Genomic DNA, 19,426 nt, shown 5'->3' with positions numbered 1-19,426 from the left:
AGGAGAACAAGGGGAATACAAGGAGAACAAGGGAAATACAAGGAGAATAAGGGGAATAGGAGAACAAGAGGAATATATCGAGAACTAGAGAAATACAAAGAAGAGAAGGGGAATACTTGGAGAAGAAGGAATCTGCCGCACCATTCTTGGTTGGGTAACTGGCTAAGTGCCCCACCGAACCATCGTATTAATGAATGAAGGAATGGGTTTATGAATGAAAGAAGAGCCTACACGCAGTCATTGGCAAATACGAGATTGATGGATTGAATGGATGGAACAATTAATAAATGAAACAATGAGCGATTTAGTGGAATAATAAGAAGTGTACGGATGATCGAATAAACGGATCAATGATTCAGTGAACGAAATGGTTAGTAGAAATGAAAGAAAAGGTTTACGATAAATAAGTATGTGGTTACATGAATGAATTGCGGATGATGTGAGAAAAATGAAATAGTGAAATATTAGGTTTACATGATTTATTGATTGAATAAATGAACGTAGGCCTATAAATGAAAGAAACAATTGAAAAATGATCTAATGAGTTAAAGAATAGCCTAGGCTACAACTTACCGATCAACAACGGAATGAATGAATGGATGAATGAACTAATTAATTAATAAAAGATGGAATGATTTAATTAATAAATGAATGGTTGTAGAAACATGAACTACTGCATTTGTGAATGATTGTAACTCTGAATTAAGGAATATAGGTTTGTTTCTTGAATGGTAATTTAAAGGATAGTATAACATACGAAACGATCAAAATGCTGGATGGTTGAATGAAATAGCCTAAGTATTGTGCTACGCAGTATGCTTTTAGCCACCAGAAAAGTTCGCAACATTGTAAGCTTATATCCATCAGGCTACAGCTTATAATATAATAAATATTCTATAGGCCTATATATTCAAACAAATAATTTTTTTATCCTTTATTCTTCAATTTATTCCTTCATTCATCTAATCGTTTGTATTTTTATTATTCAGTTTATTCGTTCAATTATTCATCCATTTACTTATTAATTAGAACCTTCATTCTATAATTATTTCGTTCCATCATCCACTCATTCTTCCATTACATTAATGCAAACCTTAACTTTCCCATTCATTCGTAGGTTTATCTCAACAATCATCCAAACGTTCATTCTTTTTCTCTTTCGTTCATTATTTCATACATTCACTACTTTTGGTTTCTTCATTCTTCCAGCCCCTCGTTCGTTCGCTGTTTATTCATTCATTTGTCATTGCACACATTCATTCATTCGTTCATGTATTCTTCTGTTCACTGATTGTTTCTATGAGAACGAAATAAAAACAGTTTCACCCATACTTCTGAAAATTTATGTTTCGCGTAACCTGTTTTGAAAAAGATATCGAAACACAGTATCCTATATAGGCTGCTCCATACCATAAGTTGTAATCCGCATGACACTCTCATAAATTGACTCGTAGATACTGAATATGAACAAAGTCCGTCTAATAGTTTAGTAGAAATCGCTGTACACAGACAGACTAGTACTAAAATTATCATATTTCATGTACATCATTCCCTGATAAATTGAGTCGTAGATACTGAATATGAACAAAATCCGTCAAATAATTTAGTAGAAATCGCTGTACACAGACAGACTAGTACTAAAATTATTATATTTCATGTACATCATTCCCTGATAAATTGACTCGTAGTTACTGAATATGAACAAAATCCGTCCAATAATTGAGTGGAAATCGCTGTACACAGACAGACTAGTACTAAAATTATTACATTTCATGTATATCATTCCCTGATAAATTGACTCGTAGTTACTGAATATGAACAAAATCAGTCCAACAATTTAGTAGAAATCGCTGTACACAGACAGACTAGTACTAAAATTATTATATTTCATGTACATCATTCCCTGATAAATTGACTCGTAGTTACTGAATATGAACAGAATCCGTCCAATAGTTTAGTAGAAATCGCTGTACACAGACAGACTAGTACTAAAATTATTATATTTCATGTACATCATTCCCTGATAAATTGACTCGTAGATACTGAATATGAACAAAATCCGTCCAATAGTTTAGTAGAAATCGCTGTACACAGACAGACTAGTACTAAAATTATTATATTTCATGTACATCATTCCCTGATAAATTGACTCGTAGATACTGAATATGAACAAAATCCGTCCAATAGTTTAGTAGAAATCGCTGTACACAGACAGACTAGTACTAAAGTTATTATATTTCATGTACATCATTCTGTGATAAATTGACTCGTAGATACTGAATATGAACAAAATCCGTCCAATAGTTTAGTAGAAATCGCTGTACACAGAGAGACAAATGGAAAAACTGTGTATTTCCGGAACAGATTGCTTGTTGCAGCGTAATATTATACTTTGTCTTTACATCTTGTACTGAGGAATACGCACACACGAACCATGCGAGCTAAGGACCGGAGCCTCTGTGTTCACGGGGAAAAAAAGCCGTCAGTCACCAACGTTAATCGTCACACAATCAGACTCTGTTAACTTACTCTACTTCAATACCGCCGTGTTTATTAGGCACCTTCTTCACCACGCCTGTAGTGCGGGACAACTACATACAGGCTGGCTTTCCCCATTTGACAAGTGAATTCTGAGGATCACACGAGTACAGCACAACAAATAACAGTCCAAAATAGTGTGCACCGTGTTATGCGTCAATACATCAAGTGACTTCACAACTTTGCAGTAGCAGATTTTTAATGTTTACATCCTAATTACGTCACTGTTTGTATTGATATAAAATTTTGGTTATAGGCCTATATAAATATTTATTCCTTAGGTCTATATTTTTCTGAATCAAACAAATTTTTCTATCATTATACACACCCATTTTCTAAGTTTTTTAAATGCTACATCCGATATCAACGTACATTACAGAAATACAGAAACATGGCGTTTAGTCTGGTAATGCATAACAATCAATATTATGAAATTCAGTACATTAGTAACAATTTATGAATCATGTATGATATAAATTATATATGTACTGGATACCTTCATGTTACAGGTTATTCTGTATGGTTTTGAAAATTGGACTGTCACTTTGAGAGAGAAGCAGAGGTTAAGGGTGTACGAGAATAAGATGCTTAGGAAAATATTTCGGGTTAAAAGGGATGAAGTTACAGGAGAACGCAGAAAGTTACACAACGCAGAATTGCACGCATTGTATTCTTCACCTAACATAATTGGGAATATTAAATCCAGACGTTTGAGATGGGCAGGGCATGTAGCACATATGGGCTAATCCAGAAATGCATATAGAGTGTAAGTTGGGAGGTCGGAAAGAAAAAGACCTTTTAGAAGTTCCATACGTATGCCTAGATGGGAGGATAACATAAAAATGGATTTGAGGGAGGTGGGATATGATGCTAGGGACTGGATTAATCTTGCTCAGGATAGGGACCGATAGCAGACTTATGTGAGGGCCGCAATGAACTTCGGGGTTCCCTAAAAGCCACGTATAAATAACCGAACTTTTTAGTGAGATAGCATAGACCACAAGTAGCAGGCCTACCAAAATACAAACTGGAAATCGAACTCGAAAATAGGCTATAGACTATGGATAGACGCTATGTCTAACGTAGCCCTAATATTTTGCAGAGTAACTTGTTGCTGGACTAAATTTCTTCAAGATCGTCATTTTTCACTTCCAGATTCATTCTTGTGTTATGTAGGGCTACACGGATTGAGGGGTGCACGAAAACAAGAAAGTATTTGGAGAAAGTGATGACCGTACCACATACTGACGTCGGCACGGGAAGTGAATGGAAAAAATAACTCAGGCTCATTTATGCCCGACGTTAATTATGTAGGCTATGTAGAATTACTGAATGACAAAATAATACCTGAGTGGTGTCCGATATTGTCTGTATTGTAATTGTAAATGTCTGATTCTGTTGACAGGGGTGCACAGGGAAAGTCCTAGGCCTATTGATGAGGCTAGTTTTGTTCTTCGCATATCGTGAGATATAAAGTCTGCTTAATTTCACACTTACACCTTCTGCAATATGGCGATTACAAAGTACATGACTGTTTTTCAAGTTAGCAGTGGCGTATTTATCGACGTAATTAAGACAAGTTTGTAGGAGTGAATGTCGAGTTCGTGCAGGAACAGTGATGCCAACCGAAATGCTTTTCTTCATATAATAAAGTATTTCGAATAAATATAGATGCAAAAATGGCCGTAGTATTGGTGTGCATGTGAACAGCAGGAACACTAGCGGCAATCAGTGGCGTACCAAGGCGAGGCGGCATACTTACTGTGCTTGTAATAGTCTAGTCGAGGTGCTGAAGAATCAGTGGCGTAACACAGTCATACAATAATAGAAGTCATGTATATGTTTTAAACGGACAGTGATACCAATAAACAATTATCCCATATTTTATGTATTTATTTATATTGTATACAGAAATTTGAACAGCAATTAGCCTACCTATAAAGAGAATCGAATATTATTATTTACAAGGCGTCAGTGGCGTGTCAAGAGCTTTGCAATGCTTAATGACGAGCAGGAACAGTGGTGGTTATTATTGACAAGAAAAGTTTAGCAGACAACAACAACAACACAGCCACACAACACGAGAGTAACGACAGCCTAGAGCATGGGCGTCCAAAAGGATCGTCTGCGCCGAATCACTTGCAAGACGCTACTTGCATAAGCTCATGACCTTGGGTGGGAGGGTTGAAGATGTAGGTAGCGACAGGTGAGTTAACTAGAACAGTGGTGGTTTATTGTACGCTAAACATCATCGGGGAAGTTTGTGTACTTTAACTTGATTCAAAATAACAATTTGTTAATTAATACAAATAAAAATTCAAATAAATACATAAACAAACTATAGGCGTTGGAATAGTGTGATAACTACTCGTAGTATAAACCATTAAATAGATTCAAAACACTTTGTAAATAAACTATTATGAACTACAAGGCCCATGTAAATGGAAATTAAATACATAATCATCATTAGGCTGATGTAAAAATAAACCAATATTTATGACTAAGTATAATAATGAATTAAATGTATTCTACTGAAATTAGCCTTCTTCGTTTCACATATTTGTTTCAGCAATATTGCATTGAAATCCGGAGTGACATCACACACTGATCCGTCATGCGGGTCCTACATCTTGACTTCGCGCTGTTTCCAATTTTGTTTATAATATTACGTATCACCACATCCATGACGTGCTGAAAATTCAAAGTTTTCTCATAAAGGGCTTCTTGATGAAAAATGCAATGTATTGTGTAGAAATTTGATACATCTTTTTCGTTAAGAAATACTGTACTTTTAGTCTGCCAATTAAATCCTTTTTCACGGCAATAATGGAACGGGCTCCATCAGTTGCTATGGACACTAGCTTTGACTACTGTAAATAATTATGTTTATCTATGCAAGAGCAAAGGTCATTGAATATTTCTTCTCCAGTGGTGTTACTTTTTAAAGGAATCCGGTCTAATAAATATTCTTCAACACCTCGTATAAATACAGATAACTGAGCCGTACCTATCAAATCATTGCTTTCATCACAAGCAAGAGAAAAATTTAAAACGTTATGAATTGTAGCATCAATCTGCCTATATATGTCAGATATTTTAATTCTTCGTGCAACAGTTTGTCGAGAGAGGTGTAAATTGTGAAAGTGTTGCAATTCTTTGGGGCACAAAATTTCTGAGACTCTAACCATGCATATTTTACAAACTCGCCTTCCTGAAATGATTTGAGAGATTCGGCTATCTCCCATGACACAGTTTAACTAACAAGTCTTTTTCTGTCATGTCAGGTGCAGGAACGTCAATATGCAGAGCATGCTTATTTAACAGGTTACTCAATTTTTTTGCCCGATCTACTCCTGGAATAATGAAGGAATATGCATAATAATAATAATAATAATAATAATAATAATAATAATAATAATAATAATGGTAAAATAATATTCAATAACGCTAATATAATAATATTTATAATAATCAATAATAGATTTCATCTCAGCATACTGAGAATGCCATGCAACAAATGACGCTTTACATTCCCTCGAAACATGTCGGAAATTATCTTGGAACATATAAGACATTTTATATTATCACCATCTTCAAAGCAAAGAAACTCTATAATGAAAAAATAATATAATTTCAGTTCTGTCAAGACGGAAACAAAACTGAAATTATATTATTTCTTCATTATAATGCGACTTATTTGACAGCTTTATTAAAATGAATTCAAAATTCAAAGAAACTCCAGTTCCCACTCTACATTAAATTTGGAGGTCGAAGGCTTGGACAGAGACATTCGTAAACCACCTTATAGCCCGGTACGCCCGCCACTGCCTTGCTTACTGTATCAAGCACACGCTATGGCAGTCAGGGTGCCTTACGGGGGAGGAGGGCGAATGGAGGTGGTTACATTGCAGGTTGGATAGTGACTACACAGTGATTCGCGAATCACCTTTTGAACATCTCTGGCCTAGAGCAATGAAGTAACAGCATTACACGCAGAGCAGTGATACCAACACAACACTTTCCCGCCGATTACTGTGGTATAATGGTATTGCTGTCGTGTTGGCAGCACTGCGCCTGCTCAGCCCTGCAGCATGGCCGCCACTTCTCTGTACCCCCGCTGACGCGCCAGGTCCAGGGCCGTCTGTCCATGCTTATCCCCCGCCCCCCGCTCAGCGCCATGCTGCAACAGCAGCTGCACCACTGGGGCGTGGCCACTATATGCTGCACGGTGCAGTGCAGTCCACCGGTCTGCAGCAAGCTCGTTGGGCCGCGCCCCAGCTGCCAGCAGCAGATCACACACTGCACGGTGCCCATTGTATGCAGCCATATGCAGAGCAGTGCAGCCAGATGGTCGTGACTTCACTTCCAACCGCGCCCCGGCAGCCAGCAACGCCCTGCACGCATCCTGGCGGCCTCCACATGCTGCCAGGTACAAGGGCGTGCAGCCAGCATGATCCTCGGCGTTCACCGGGCTGCCTGCATCCAGGAGCAGCTGCACCCTGTGTGTGTCCCCCCGCAGAGCTGCCCGGTGTAGCTGAGTCCTTCCTTGGCCATCCTTCTCCTCCAGGTCAGACCTGACCTCAGCCGCAGCTCTGTGTTTCTGCAGCAGACAAAACAATCTGGTCAGAGGAAGCTCAGTCAGCTGGGTGACAGTTCACTAGGCTGAGTGAAGCTGATGGCAGTAGTAGTGACAGTAGCCATAACAACAGTAATGCCAGTAGTAGTAACAGTAGCGATAACAACAGTAATGCCAGTAGTAGTAACAGTAGCGATAACAACAGTAATGTCAGTAGTAGTAACAGTAGTCATAATTACAGTAATGTCAGTAGCAATGACAGTAATGTCATTCCATTGTGACGGATGTGACATTTGCACACAATCAAGGAAGATTTACAACTCCCATGGAAATTAAGGACTGAAGAAAACGTCATATATATATATATATATATATATATATATATATATATATATGACTGGATCTCAAACTGCAACCACACGAAAATAAATTTAGTAAGTTGGTTGATGACAGAAATATTCTCGCATAAAATGTTGCAACGGGTGTGACAGCATATGGGGACAACATTTGACTTACTGAATTTATTTTTAAAACTCTGTGATCTGTCGGGAAGATAAAAAGTGAAAATAATTTACAATAGGCTATAGCCAAGATATTGGTAAAGGCTCTCAGAATAGAAAGATGATAAAACACTAAGAAAATAAAAGCACAAAAAGAATTAAAAAATGCGCGTAACGGTTGTGACACCTTTTTGTAAATATTGTGGCATATTAAAAATGAGGCGCATGGTTTTAATTGCATAAAGTTTTGCCAAAGAAATTAAAACGATTTTTCTCTCCCTGGTTATCATGAATACTTGGTATAGTTTTTAAAAACTACGTCGATATTTTAATATACAATATTGAAAGCCTACACTCGAATACAAAATATTAATGTTTATAATATAATTATTGCAATAAAAATGTAACATTTCAATGCATATAAAAGATTACTTTTCTCATAGCCTATATCTATGGTCTTCTAAAACTTATGCATGAAATTTATAACAATGTCTTATTGAATTTTGTACATAAAAACCGAAATATATTTAATTTGTATTCGCATAAATATAAAACCAAAAGATTACCAAGGAAGAAACTTCCTCCAGTTTGTAACACTTACAGTGAAACTCTTTCTGTGAAGCACATCATCCAGGACTGTCCTCAATATAATCAGTTACGACAACTGAAAATCCCCATCGATATAGCAAGAACCTTCTTACTGCAATAGTGTCATAAAGTTTTTTTTTTTTTCAAATTAACTGGGTTATTTCATAAAATTGCGCAATGCTTACTGTAATGAATTAACTTGTTAAATGTTATGCTCTTCTTAAAATAAGTCTTTGTCACGATATGACTTTCGTTATAAGTTAAAGCGACAATAAATAAATTAAAAAAAAACGAAAAAACAGCCAACATATGGTTGACACTACCTACATGAGAGAGAGAGAGAGAGAAATAACTCGTCCGGCCTTAATTAAGGATGACCACGAGGATCCGGAAATTAATAGCAAATAAATATAATAAATTAAATATGAATATTGTTATAAAAATAAAATGTAATAATTAAGCACCATTGATTATCAATTATTATAAAATAAAATCTTAGAAGATGAGTATAAAATTATACTTATAAATAAAATATTTTATTTAAAATTAGCATATCCTTAATTAAGGCCTTCTGAGTGGTATAAATGAAACTGTATAATCTGCAGGGAATCTTTAAGAATTTACGAGATGATTTTTTGAATTTCAAAAGATGATATTGATAATTGTTTTAAAAAATTATATGTAAATTTTGGTAAAGAACTCCGAGCACCAAAAAATAAACCTGTCACTGACCAATTGAAGAGAGAGATGTTATACTTGGCACTAAGGTAGGGAATACAATGTTCATAAATGGCCCCCTTTTCATGATCAACCTGATGAGCTTGGTTTAGATCTCTCTCCATGCGTATAGTTGGATCTACAGAAACATATAATCACAGCAGCAACTTCGGTCCAAGGCTTTAGGGCTATAACAAGATAACAGCTAAATTCGCAAACATACAATTTGCTGATGGTCCTTATTTCAAAAAATCAATTAAAAATTGCCGTTTAGAGAGAAAATTTAAAGTTCCAATTATTGTGAGATCTGTGTTTTTCTTTTTCTTTTCTCTTTTTTCTACACTCGTTATACTGTTATTTAATAAAATATCTTTAAAAATACGTGGAATGCTCCCTGAGTGCAAATATGTAACTAGCACTTTCTGGGGTGCTAGAGTGTTTACACATAAAAAAAACAATGCGTATCTTTCTTCTAGAAATAAAGTATAAGTACTATTATTATTATTATTATTATTATTATTATTATTATTATTACTATTATTATTATTATTATTATTATTATTATTATTATTATTATTATTATTATTATTATTATTATTTTATTATAAAGCAAAGAGATGCACTATCACCTTTACTTTTTAATTTCGCTTTAGAATATGCCATTAGGAAAGTTCAGGATAACAGGCAGGGTTAGGAATCGAACGGGTTACATCAGCTGCTTGTCTATGAATATGTTAGGAGAAAATCCACAAACGATTAGGGAAAACACGGGAATTTTACTGGAAGCAAGCAAAGAGATAGGTTTGGAAGTAAACCCCGAAAAGACAAAGTATATGATTATGTCTCGTGACCAGAATATTGTACGAAATGGAAATATAAAAATTGGAGATTTATCCTTCGAAGGGGTGGAAAAATTCAAATATCTTGGAGCAACAGTAACAAATATAAATGACACTTGGGAGGAAATGAAACGCAGAATAAATATGGGAAATGCCTGTTATTATTCGGTTGAGAAGCTTTTATCATCCAGTCTGCTGTCAAAAAATCTGAAAGTTAGAATTTATAAAACAGTTATATTACCGGTTGTTCTGTATGTTTGTGAAACTTGGACTCTCACTCTGAGAGAGGAACATAGGTTAAGGGTATTTGAGAATAAGGTGCTTAGGAAAATATTTGGGGCTAAGCGGGATGAAGTTACAGGGGAATGGAGAAAGTTACACAACACAGAACTGCACGCATTGTATTCTTCACCTGACATAATTAGGAACATTAAATCCAGACGTTTGAGATGGGCAGGGCATGTAGCACGTATGGGCGAATCCAGAAATGCATATAGAGTGTTAGTTGGGAGACCGGAGGGAAAAAGATCTTTGGGGAGGCCGAGACGTAGATGGGAAGATAATATTAAAATGGATTTGAGGGAGGTGGGATATGATGATAGAGACTGGATTAATCTTGCACAGGATAGGGACCGATGGAGGGCTTATGTGAGAGCGGAAATGAACCTTCGGGTTCCTTAAAAGCCATTTGTAAGTAAGTAAGTTATTATTGTTGACTGAATGGAGCTCATAAATCCCCTCGTAATTGTAACCATGGTAACAGCTCACACTTACTTCTTCCAGCTGGCGCCTCATCTCCCTCTCAGCCTCCAATTCTTGTCTCAGCTTCCCCAGCTGATCCTGGTAACCCTGTAATATAAACAATTCTGGATTACAGAAATCTCACCTAGTTAGGTGATAGTCTGACTTGAAGCAACAGGTTTCAAGAAGGAATCAAGCCAGGAAGTGAGACAACAGCTACCAACGTATAATGTTTGGATAGAAGCTTTCAAATAAAACATCTTATCCTGCATCTAATAAATAAGGACAACAGACTCAACTACACAAAATTTCTGGGACTTTTTGTAGACTCCAGTTTAACATGGGATAAGCACATCGAATACATATGCACAAAGCTATCAAGAGTTTTATATTTGTTAAAGAAATTAACGACTTGCATTTCTCAAAATTATTTAAGATGTGCCTACTTTTCTTTCTTTCAGTCGATAATCCGATATTCCCTAATTTTCTGGGGAAATGGAACCAAAATTGGAAGCGTCTTGATTTTACAAAAGAAAGCCATTAGAATTTTATGTAAATCAAACTATCTGGAACATTGTCTGCCACTTTTCAGACAATCACGGATTTTAACAATCATAAATTTGTATATATATGATCTAGTACTTTACACTCGACAAAATATCGACAATTACTCATTAGTGGCCAATATACATTATCATGAAATTAGAAATAGTGAACAAATTAATATTCCATATTGTAGATTACACAAGAGCAACACAAACATTTTAATTATGGGGATGAAATTATATAATAAGCTCCCCAGTCAGTATTATAAATTACTAACCAATAGCTTCAAAACTAGATTTTACAATTGGTTATTAAATAATCCTTTTTATTCTGTTGCTGAGTTTTTCAACGCAAATTTGTATGAAATTGTATTTTAATAAATAAGTTCAATCGGTTAAGAGAGAAGTTTTATATGATATTCTTATTGAATTTGGTATTCCCAAGAAACTAGTTCGATTAATTAAAATGTGTCTCAGTGAAACGTACAGCAGAGTTCGTATAGGTCAGTTTCTGTCAGATGCGTTTCCAATTCACTGCGGGCTAAAGCAAGGAGATGCACTATCACCTTTACTTTTTAACTTTGCTCTAGAGTATGCCATTAGGAAAGTCCAGGATAATAGAGAGGGTTTGGAATTGAACGGGTTACATCAGCTGCTTGTCTATGCGGATGACGTGAATATGTTAGGAGAAAATACACAAACGATTAGGGAAAACACGGGAATTTTACTGGAAGCAAGTAAAGAGATAGGTTTGGAAGTAAATCCAGAAAAGACAAAGTATATGATTATGTCTCGTGACGAGAATATTGTAAGAAATGGAAATATAAAAATTGGAAATTTATGTTTTGAAGAGGTGGAGCAGTTCAAATATCTGGGAGCAACAGTAACAAATATAAATGATACTCGAGAGGAAATCAAACACAGAATAAATGTGGGAAATGCCTGTTATTATTCGGTTGAGAAACTTTTATCATCCAGTCTGCTGTCGAAAAATCTGAAAGTTAGAATATATAAAATAGTTATATTACCGGTTGTTCTGTATGGTTGTGAAACTTGGACTCTCACTTTGAGAGAGGAACATAGGTTAAGGGTGTTTGACAATAAGGTGCTTAGGAAAATATTTGGGGCTAAGAGGGATGAAGTTACAGGAGAATGGAGAAAGTTACACAACGCAGAACTGCACGCATTGTATTCTTCAACTGATATAATTAGGAACATTAAATCCAGACGTTTGAGATGGGCAGGGCATGTAGCACGAATGGGCGACTCCAGAAATGCATATAGAATGTTAGTTGGGAGGCCGGAGGGAAAAAGACCTTTACGTAGATGGGAAGATAATATTAAGATGGATTTGAGGGTGGTGGAATATGATGATAGAGAATGGATTAATCTTGCTCAGGATAGGGACCAATGGCGGGCTTATATGAGGGCGGTTCCTTAAAAGCCAGTAAGTAAGTAAGTAAGTAGGTTTAATTGCAATTGCAATTTAGTTAGTTTTCTTTCATTTAAAAGTTTCAAATTATTTCATGTTTTCATTGTATTATTCAAATTTTACTGTTTCTTTTACAAATGTATTTATATGTTTTTCAATGTATTCTGACGAAGCCTAAAACTGTATGTCTAATGGTCAAATAAATTGAATTGAATATGGTTGTCCCTAAGGAGTCAAATAAAATGTTGTGTGTCCTCAAATAAATTTAACATCTGCCGGAACATAATCTTCATTTTCACGATGAACTTTTAAGAAATGGTCCACAGATCGAGTACACTACCAGTACATACTGCAATTCGTATTTTCATGATAAGCCCTAAAAAAATGAGCTGTGGTTCATCAAATTTCCCACAACGTAATTCGGATTTTCATAAGACCTAAAATAAATGGGCTATAGGTCATCTACACCAGTGATTGCGAAACAAGCTTTTTGAAGATGGGACCCATTTCTGATCGAGATTTTTCTTTGCAACCCACCCCCCCCCAATACCTTAATGGTACCCCATAAAAAAATACAAATCCATGTAAAATCGAAAAAAAAAAAATGATTTTACTTCTGCCTGCAAGGCGAGAGATCGGAATATGCAATTCAATGGAGCGTGTGAAATGGACAGACAGAATAAGAAATGAGGCTATTCTAGCAAGAGTGGGTGAAGAAAAAATGATGCTGAAACTGATCAGGAAGAGAAAAATAAATTGGTTGGGTCACTGGCTAAGAAAAAACTACTAACTTAATATTTGAGGAGAAAAATTCGCTCCGACGCCGGGGATCGATCCCAGGTCCTTGGTTCTACGTATCAAGCGCTCTGACCACTGAGCTACGCCGAATTAATAAAAATCTATAATATTCTCATAGCTGCAGTGCATATATTTGTACAGATTACTGTGCACGTAACTGCGGAATCCCGGCCAAACAAGTCGCTCAGCTGAGTGCGCTCCTAGTATAATGACAGTTGACATTGGACATATACGTCAACATATATGCCTAACTTGGAGTCAGGCCAAAAAGGGAAACAATGAAGGAGGAAGGTTCGGTCCAGTGCAGAGCATCGATCAGTTTTGGATCAAAGGAATGCAAGAATAATTACCTCTGGTTTTCAAAAGATGCCATTAAATTCTTGGCAGGCCTAATTTGTGTTTGTAAGCTTGGATTTATGCTAAATAAGTTTCTCGTCTATCACTGCCATGAAAACAAAAGCGAGAAATCTCCTTGAAATTGTAAACTATATCACTGTGTCTATCGAATACAGAGTCCAGATTTGAGAAGCAAATTTCTGAAAAACAGACACTTTTTTGTTTTTATTATTTTTTTCTTTATAACTATTGCAACATATCCACTCTGGTCCACACATGTGGAGTAACGGTCAGCGCGTCTGACCGCGAAACCAGGTGGCCCGGGTTCGAATCCCGGTCGGGGCAAGTTACATGGTTGAGGTTTTTCCGGGGTTTTCCCTCAACCCAATACGAGCAAATGCTGGGTAACTTTCGGTGCTGGACCCCGGATTCATTTCACCGGCATTATCACCTTCATTTCATTCAAATGGTAAATAACCTAGATGTTGATACAGCGTCGTAAAATAACCCAATAAAATAAAAATAAAATATCCACTCAGAGATTGCCACAGTTCTCGACCTCCTGTCACTTAGCTATCGCCCTTTTGTCTTTCAGATATTGGTAGTACTATTATGTAGTAATATACAGTGGAGTACCCATACTTATCATTTAACTAAATGCCCATTATGAACACGTTTTTGTGTCAGCGTGTCGGCCTATTTTAAAGTTTTTCTTGCTTACTGCTCCAACGTTTAATGTACCCTCAACTGTCTAATCTGTATCTGTAACCATGGTAACAGCTCATCACTTACCTTTTCTTGCTGAAGCCGCAACTGGTGCTCTTCTTCAAATTTCTGTTTCAACTGTATCAGTTCTGCTTTATCCTGCAAACAACAAAGGAATCAGGTTCAGACGTAGCTCAGTCAGTAAAGTGAAAGTGTGATGAGAAACAGAATAACACACAACCAGCTACTGAATGTACTGACAACTACTAAACAACACGACATTTCTAATTCTATCTTCACATTTTATACATGGCTACAGATTGGTCTTAACTCTCCTTCGATATGGCAACAGCGGAACTCTTACCCTTTCCGATTCTTCTTTCAGCTTTTTCATTTCAGCCTGTGTTTCTCTTAATTCCCTCTCTCTCAGCTCCAATTTCTCCTTCAGCTCCTCAATGTTGTTGTTGCTGCTCCCTACTTTTTCCTCTTCCTTCCTTGCCTCTACGCCATGCAGGGACCGCGAGTCCAACCTCTCCTTGAGGACCCTCACCTCCTCTATTAGAGGAAGCAGCAGACGAACCTGTCCCTCCAGAGTCTTCACTCGCTGCTTGAGGTCTGGAATAGGATTCGGTTTCGCCATCCTGCACACCAGAAAGCAATAATCACAGTGAAACCTTCAAACAGCATTCAGAAGTCACTGTATTCTTCTTCCACTAACAGCTACTTCATCTATCTCATGGAAATTGTAAGGAATGAATGGGATCACAGCTTCCAAGTTCACTTCTATCTATGAAATATTTCGTTTTGATTAAATATATTATCAAGTATATCAAAATTCGTCCTCAAAGTCTTGGAAAGGAATAATATTGTTTCACCATACTGCTTGATGTCAAGGGTTACCCTCAGAATATCATGGAGCTGGGGACAGATTACATGCGCTCCCAAGTTTAGATAAATCGTCTCTAGGTTACATTTATTCCTGATTTTCTTTTGTTTATAATTCAGAATAATACCTGACATGTAGAAAGTTGCTACAACGTTATATGTTAGTGAAGAAAAAGTTTTCTAATTAATTTTTTGACAATATTTAATTAGTTTTGTTTCATATTCCCTAATTTTTGTCATCTTTTGGTATTTTAGGTCATAAGTACAGGCATATTTCCAGAGTTTTAGGTCGGATCCCTAGTTATGACAAAACGATGGCTGCCATTTATACTATAGTATACGTAGAAAGTAATATATATAGGCCTATTTATCCAGAAATTGTTACGTCTTTTCCACTATAATGCAAAATAATTATTGAACAATCTTTCGAACACTTTGAGATTGGACATTACGAGATTCATTGATAGAAACATTGAAGAAAAAACTGGTTAGAAATTCCAAACCTCATAAACAAATGAATAAATAAATAAATTTTATTAATTATTTTTAAAATGACTGGTTTTAAATAATTGCTGAGAGAATAAATATTTGTGCCACTAGAAATTGGGAATTACTTTAGTCTTGTTGTAAATATGTAGATATTTAAAGGGTATATAGATTCTTGTAAATATTTCGGATGTAGCACATCTGAATACGGTAAATGAAGCTTCGAAAGTAATAAATTATGTTGGTTTAAGGTAGGTGCTCACTAACCTGAAAAAAAAAAAAATTAGTTCGTTGCGTTCTGATTTTTATTATAGTATCGCTCACTTGTCCGCATTTCCGAATTATTCATCAAAATAGCGTTGTAATTTACCGCCAGAGCGCATTATTTCATTGTAGTGTTCTCAACTGAACATGGAAATAAAATGAATAACTCCGTACCTCAATAAATTATGCAGAATATACTCGGTTTGTTCAACATTTATCTAATCAGATCCCGTATGTTATTTTTCTTGCGTACTAGGCCTACATTTCTATAATTCTAATTTGATGAACTGTAAAGCTCTGGTACTGTAGGTCTAACAAAATGAGCATCGCGTCATCCATTTAATTTACACCTTCAATATTGGAGACCTTACAATCGACACACATTTTCGTGAAATTCTTTGTTTGAATCTTGGCCCGTACGGAAATCAGTTTAGAATTCCCTGGCCAGAATTCTGGGCGGAATCCTGCCATGTGGACAGAGAAGACGCTCCATTTAAAATAATACAAATAATAAAAATCCGAACGCGCCGCACAGATCCGTTCCGGTAAGTGAGCCACTACCTTATAGAATGTTGGTCATCCTGTAGGCCTTGGCTATAAACTATATTGCGTTTTGTAATTGATGCCCATGAAAAATTGATATTCTGGCTGTTAATGTATTAAATATTTGTAATAAAACGACTTTTCAACACATAAAATTGCGCTCGCAAACAGATGAAACAAATGACGATCGTTCATGCGCTGTGAGAAATGAAATCGTTTTCAATACGATAACTGACTCGTTGCCATGCAACTCAATGCGTATTGAATATGACCCGATCCCACTTTAGACTCAGATCGTTTTGAATTCCCGTTGTCATGAAGATTTGAATACGGTGAGCGTATTTAAATAGATTTGAATACTCCATGAAAACGTATAGACCTTACTTACTTACAAATGGCTTTCAAGGAACCCGCATAAGCCCGCTATCGGTCCCTATCCTGTGCTAGATTAATCCAGTCTGTATCATCATATCCCACCTCCCTCAAATCCATTTTAATATTATCCTCCCATCTACGTCTCGGCCTCCCCAAAGGTCTTTTTCCCTCCGGTCTCCCAACTAACACTCTATATGCATTTCTGGATTCGCCCGTACGTGCTACATGTCCTGCCCATCTCAAACGTCTGGATTTAATGTTCCTAATTATGTCAGGTGAAGAATACAATGCGTGCAGTTCTGCGTTGTGTAACTTTCTCCATTCTCCTGTAACTTCATTCCGCTTAGCCCCAAATATTTTCCTAAGCACCTTATTCTCTAACACCCTTAATCTCTGTTCCTCTCTCAAAGTGAGAGTCCAAGTTTCACAACCATACAGAACAACCGGTAATATAACTGTTTTATAAATTCTAACTTTCAGATTTTTTGACAGCAGACTAGATGATAAAAGCTTCTCAACCGAATAATAACAGGCATTTCTCATATTTATTCTGCGTATAGGCCTATTTTCTAAATATTGAAGTGGGTTTCAGCGCATTTATTTAGAGTTAAGAAGTGGCGGTCAAGCTATAAAAGGTTTGCTGATCTACGCCTGTATTATGATAATAGGGGAAAATAAATATACTGTAAGTTCACAGGGCTAACGGCTTCGAAGCTGGGTACATGGTTCTAATGAAGTGCACTGGTAGCAATATAAAACATGGGGGCATGAGATAGTTACTCTGCCTGCAAAAAAAAAAAAAAAAAAAAAAAAAAAAAAAAAAAAAAAAAAAAAAAAAAAAAAAAAAAAAAAAAAAAAAAAAACTTCCAGGTTTAGCTTCCTGTAAAACTGGTTTGAAAAATACTAAAGGGAAAAATTGTTCCGTAACGGAGTATCGAACCCGGGACCTTTGCCTAAGCGCGCCAACACTCTACCACTGAGCTACTGTATCCAGAAGCGATATACAATTTTTCCCTCTATGTCCACATACATACCTCAAGTGGGTTTCACAAACGCCAGCGGCCTAACATGGAGTGCATGCTATGCTGTGGCTGTAATTGTGGTTCATGTTACAACGCACATGGGCGATATGCTGCAGTATGTGGGCATAAAGGGAAGAGCAGGCCAGGCTACAGAAGTGACGTGTCCTATTTTGTATTCGTTTACTAATATACTTCTAGAGAATAAAAGACTTCCGTCACACACCACAACAAACACCAAATTACTTACTTGATCAAGTTTGAAGATATAATATCACACGCTGATGAACGAAGCAAGACACACAAAGATGTCACAAATCAACAGTGTTGCCAACTCCAATTTGCGAAAAAACACTGCACGCTTACAAAAACTCACCAAATATGTCATAAAACCCACCAGATTTTCGTTCCTATAGATTTTTTTTGCACTTAATTGTTAAATAACGCTAAGATAATATATAAATAGTTATTAAAAATTATAACAACATACAGCAATCCGTCGTAGTGCAGACTAATTTCAAAATTTACTGAAATTCCCATGATCTAATGATAGTGCTTTGAATCCACTTCTGAATTTCGCCAAGCAAGACATAGACCCTAACAATGAAGGCTCGAACTCAGTATTTCTTTTAACGGGTTTTTATTTGGCATAGCTCGCGCAAGGAACGATTACCGAAAAGCAATGGTGGCGTTGCTGTCTGTTTTGACGTGTAAAATGTTACGTTTTATTTAACGACGCTCGCAACTGCAGAGGTTATATCAGCGTCGCCGGATGTGCCGGAATTTTGTACCGCAGGAGTTCTTTTACATGCCAGTAAATCTACTGACATGAGCCTGTCGCATTTAAGCACACTTAAATGCCATCGACCTGGCCCGGGATCGAACCCGCGACCTTGGGCATAGAAGGCCAGCGCTATACCAACTCGCCAACCAGGTCGACTTTTGACGTGTATATGAAGGCACGCCGAGGGGGCGAGAGATGCGGGCCGATGGAAGTACTGTCTCTTCCAAGAAGAAGAACAAATGAGGACATCGCTGTGGAAATAAAGAACGTAGCAAGAGAAAAATTCGAAGCTAATTAAACGCGCAACATATGTTTACGAATGAAATAATAATACCGTGCGATACAAGACACGTATTCACATGCAATGGAGCAAACTGAAGTCGTAATGTAACTATCACAACGCAAGACTGATTCTGTCGATGTCATTTCTCTTCCGACTGTACTCTTGAATACCATTCAAGCTATCTCGTGACCTTTCCCGTCGCCGTCTCTTCCTTATCTTATTGTTTCATTCGCATTCCTTCCGTCGGTATTCCCTGCTTGCGAGATCTATACCTCTTTGTACTGGAGATGTTTACAAGTAGTAGTAATGCTGAAGTTGTTTAGTTTCATTAAGTTCATCAAGCGCCACTATACTTCAACGTTTGCAGTAACTTTTTGGTCTGTGTTGAATTAGGAAAACCTTGATTTGTTGTACAACGTAATTGAAGCTCAGTCTAGCAACATTTTACAGTATTCCCATACATTTACAGTCT

The 19,426-nt window shown here is 36.7% G+C and overlaps 1 protein-coding gene across 1 annotated transcript; it reads right to left on the bottom strand.

Moving 5' to 3' along the window:
* Positions 1 to 909: 909 nt before the first annotated feature.
* On the bottom strand, positions 910 to 18,204 carry LOC138712280 (26S proteasome non-ATPase regulatory subunit 10-like). Its single transcript, XM_069843880.1, has 5 exons — positions 18,138 to 18,204; positions 14,680 to 14,956; positions 14,403 to 14,474; positions 10,533 to 10,607; positions 910 to 7,138 (listed from the first exon to the last, which is right to left on the bottom strand). Exons 2-5 carry the CDS (start codon positions 14,953 to 14,955, stop codon positions 6,617 to 6,619), a joined length of 945 nt encoding a protein of 314 aa, XP_069699981.1. The 5' UTR covers position 14,956; positions 18,138 to 18,204; the 3' UTR covers positions 910 to 6,616.
* Between the last annotated feature and the right edge of the window lie 1,222 nt (positions 18,205 to 19,426).

This window comes from Periplaneta americana, chromosome 2, assembly GCF_040183065.1.
Source record: "Periplaneta americana isolate PAMFEO1 chromosome 2, P.americana_PAMFEO1_priV1, whole genome shotgun sequence".
In the NCBI taxonomy this organism is placed as follows: Eukaryota; Metazoa; Arthropoda; class Insecta; order Blattodea; family Blattidae; genus Periplaneta; species Periplaneta americana.
Note: the sequence above shows the minus strand (reverse complement) of the source record. Positions and strands in the feature narration are given on the sequence as shown.

Bases quoted from the DNA above. Each gene is read 5' to 3' on its own strand.
- LOC138712280 (XM_069843880.1), bottom strand. From the start codon at position 14,955: ATGGCGAAACCGAATCCTATTCCAGACCTCAAGCAGCGAGTGAAGACT. The intron at 14,475-14,679 runs GTAAGAGTTCCG...TGTTGTTTGCAG, and splicing joins TGAAAGAAGAATCGGAAAGG to GATAAAGCAGAACTGATACA. The intron at 10,608-14,402 runs GTAAGTGATGAG...TTTATATTACAG, and splicing joins TGCGGCTTCAGCAAGAAAAG to GGTTACCAGGATCAGCTGGG.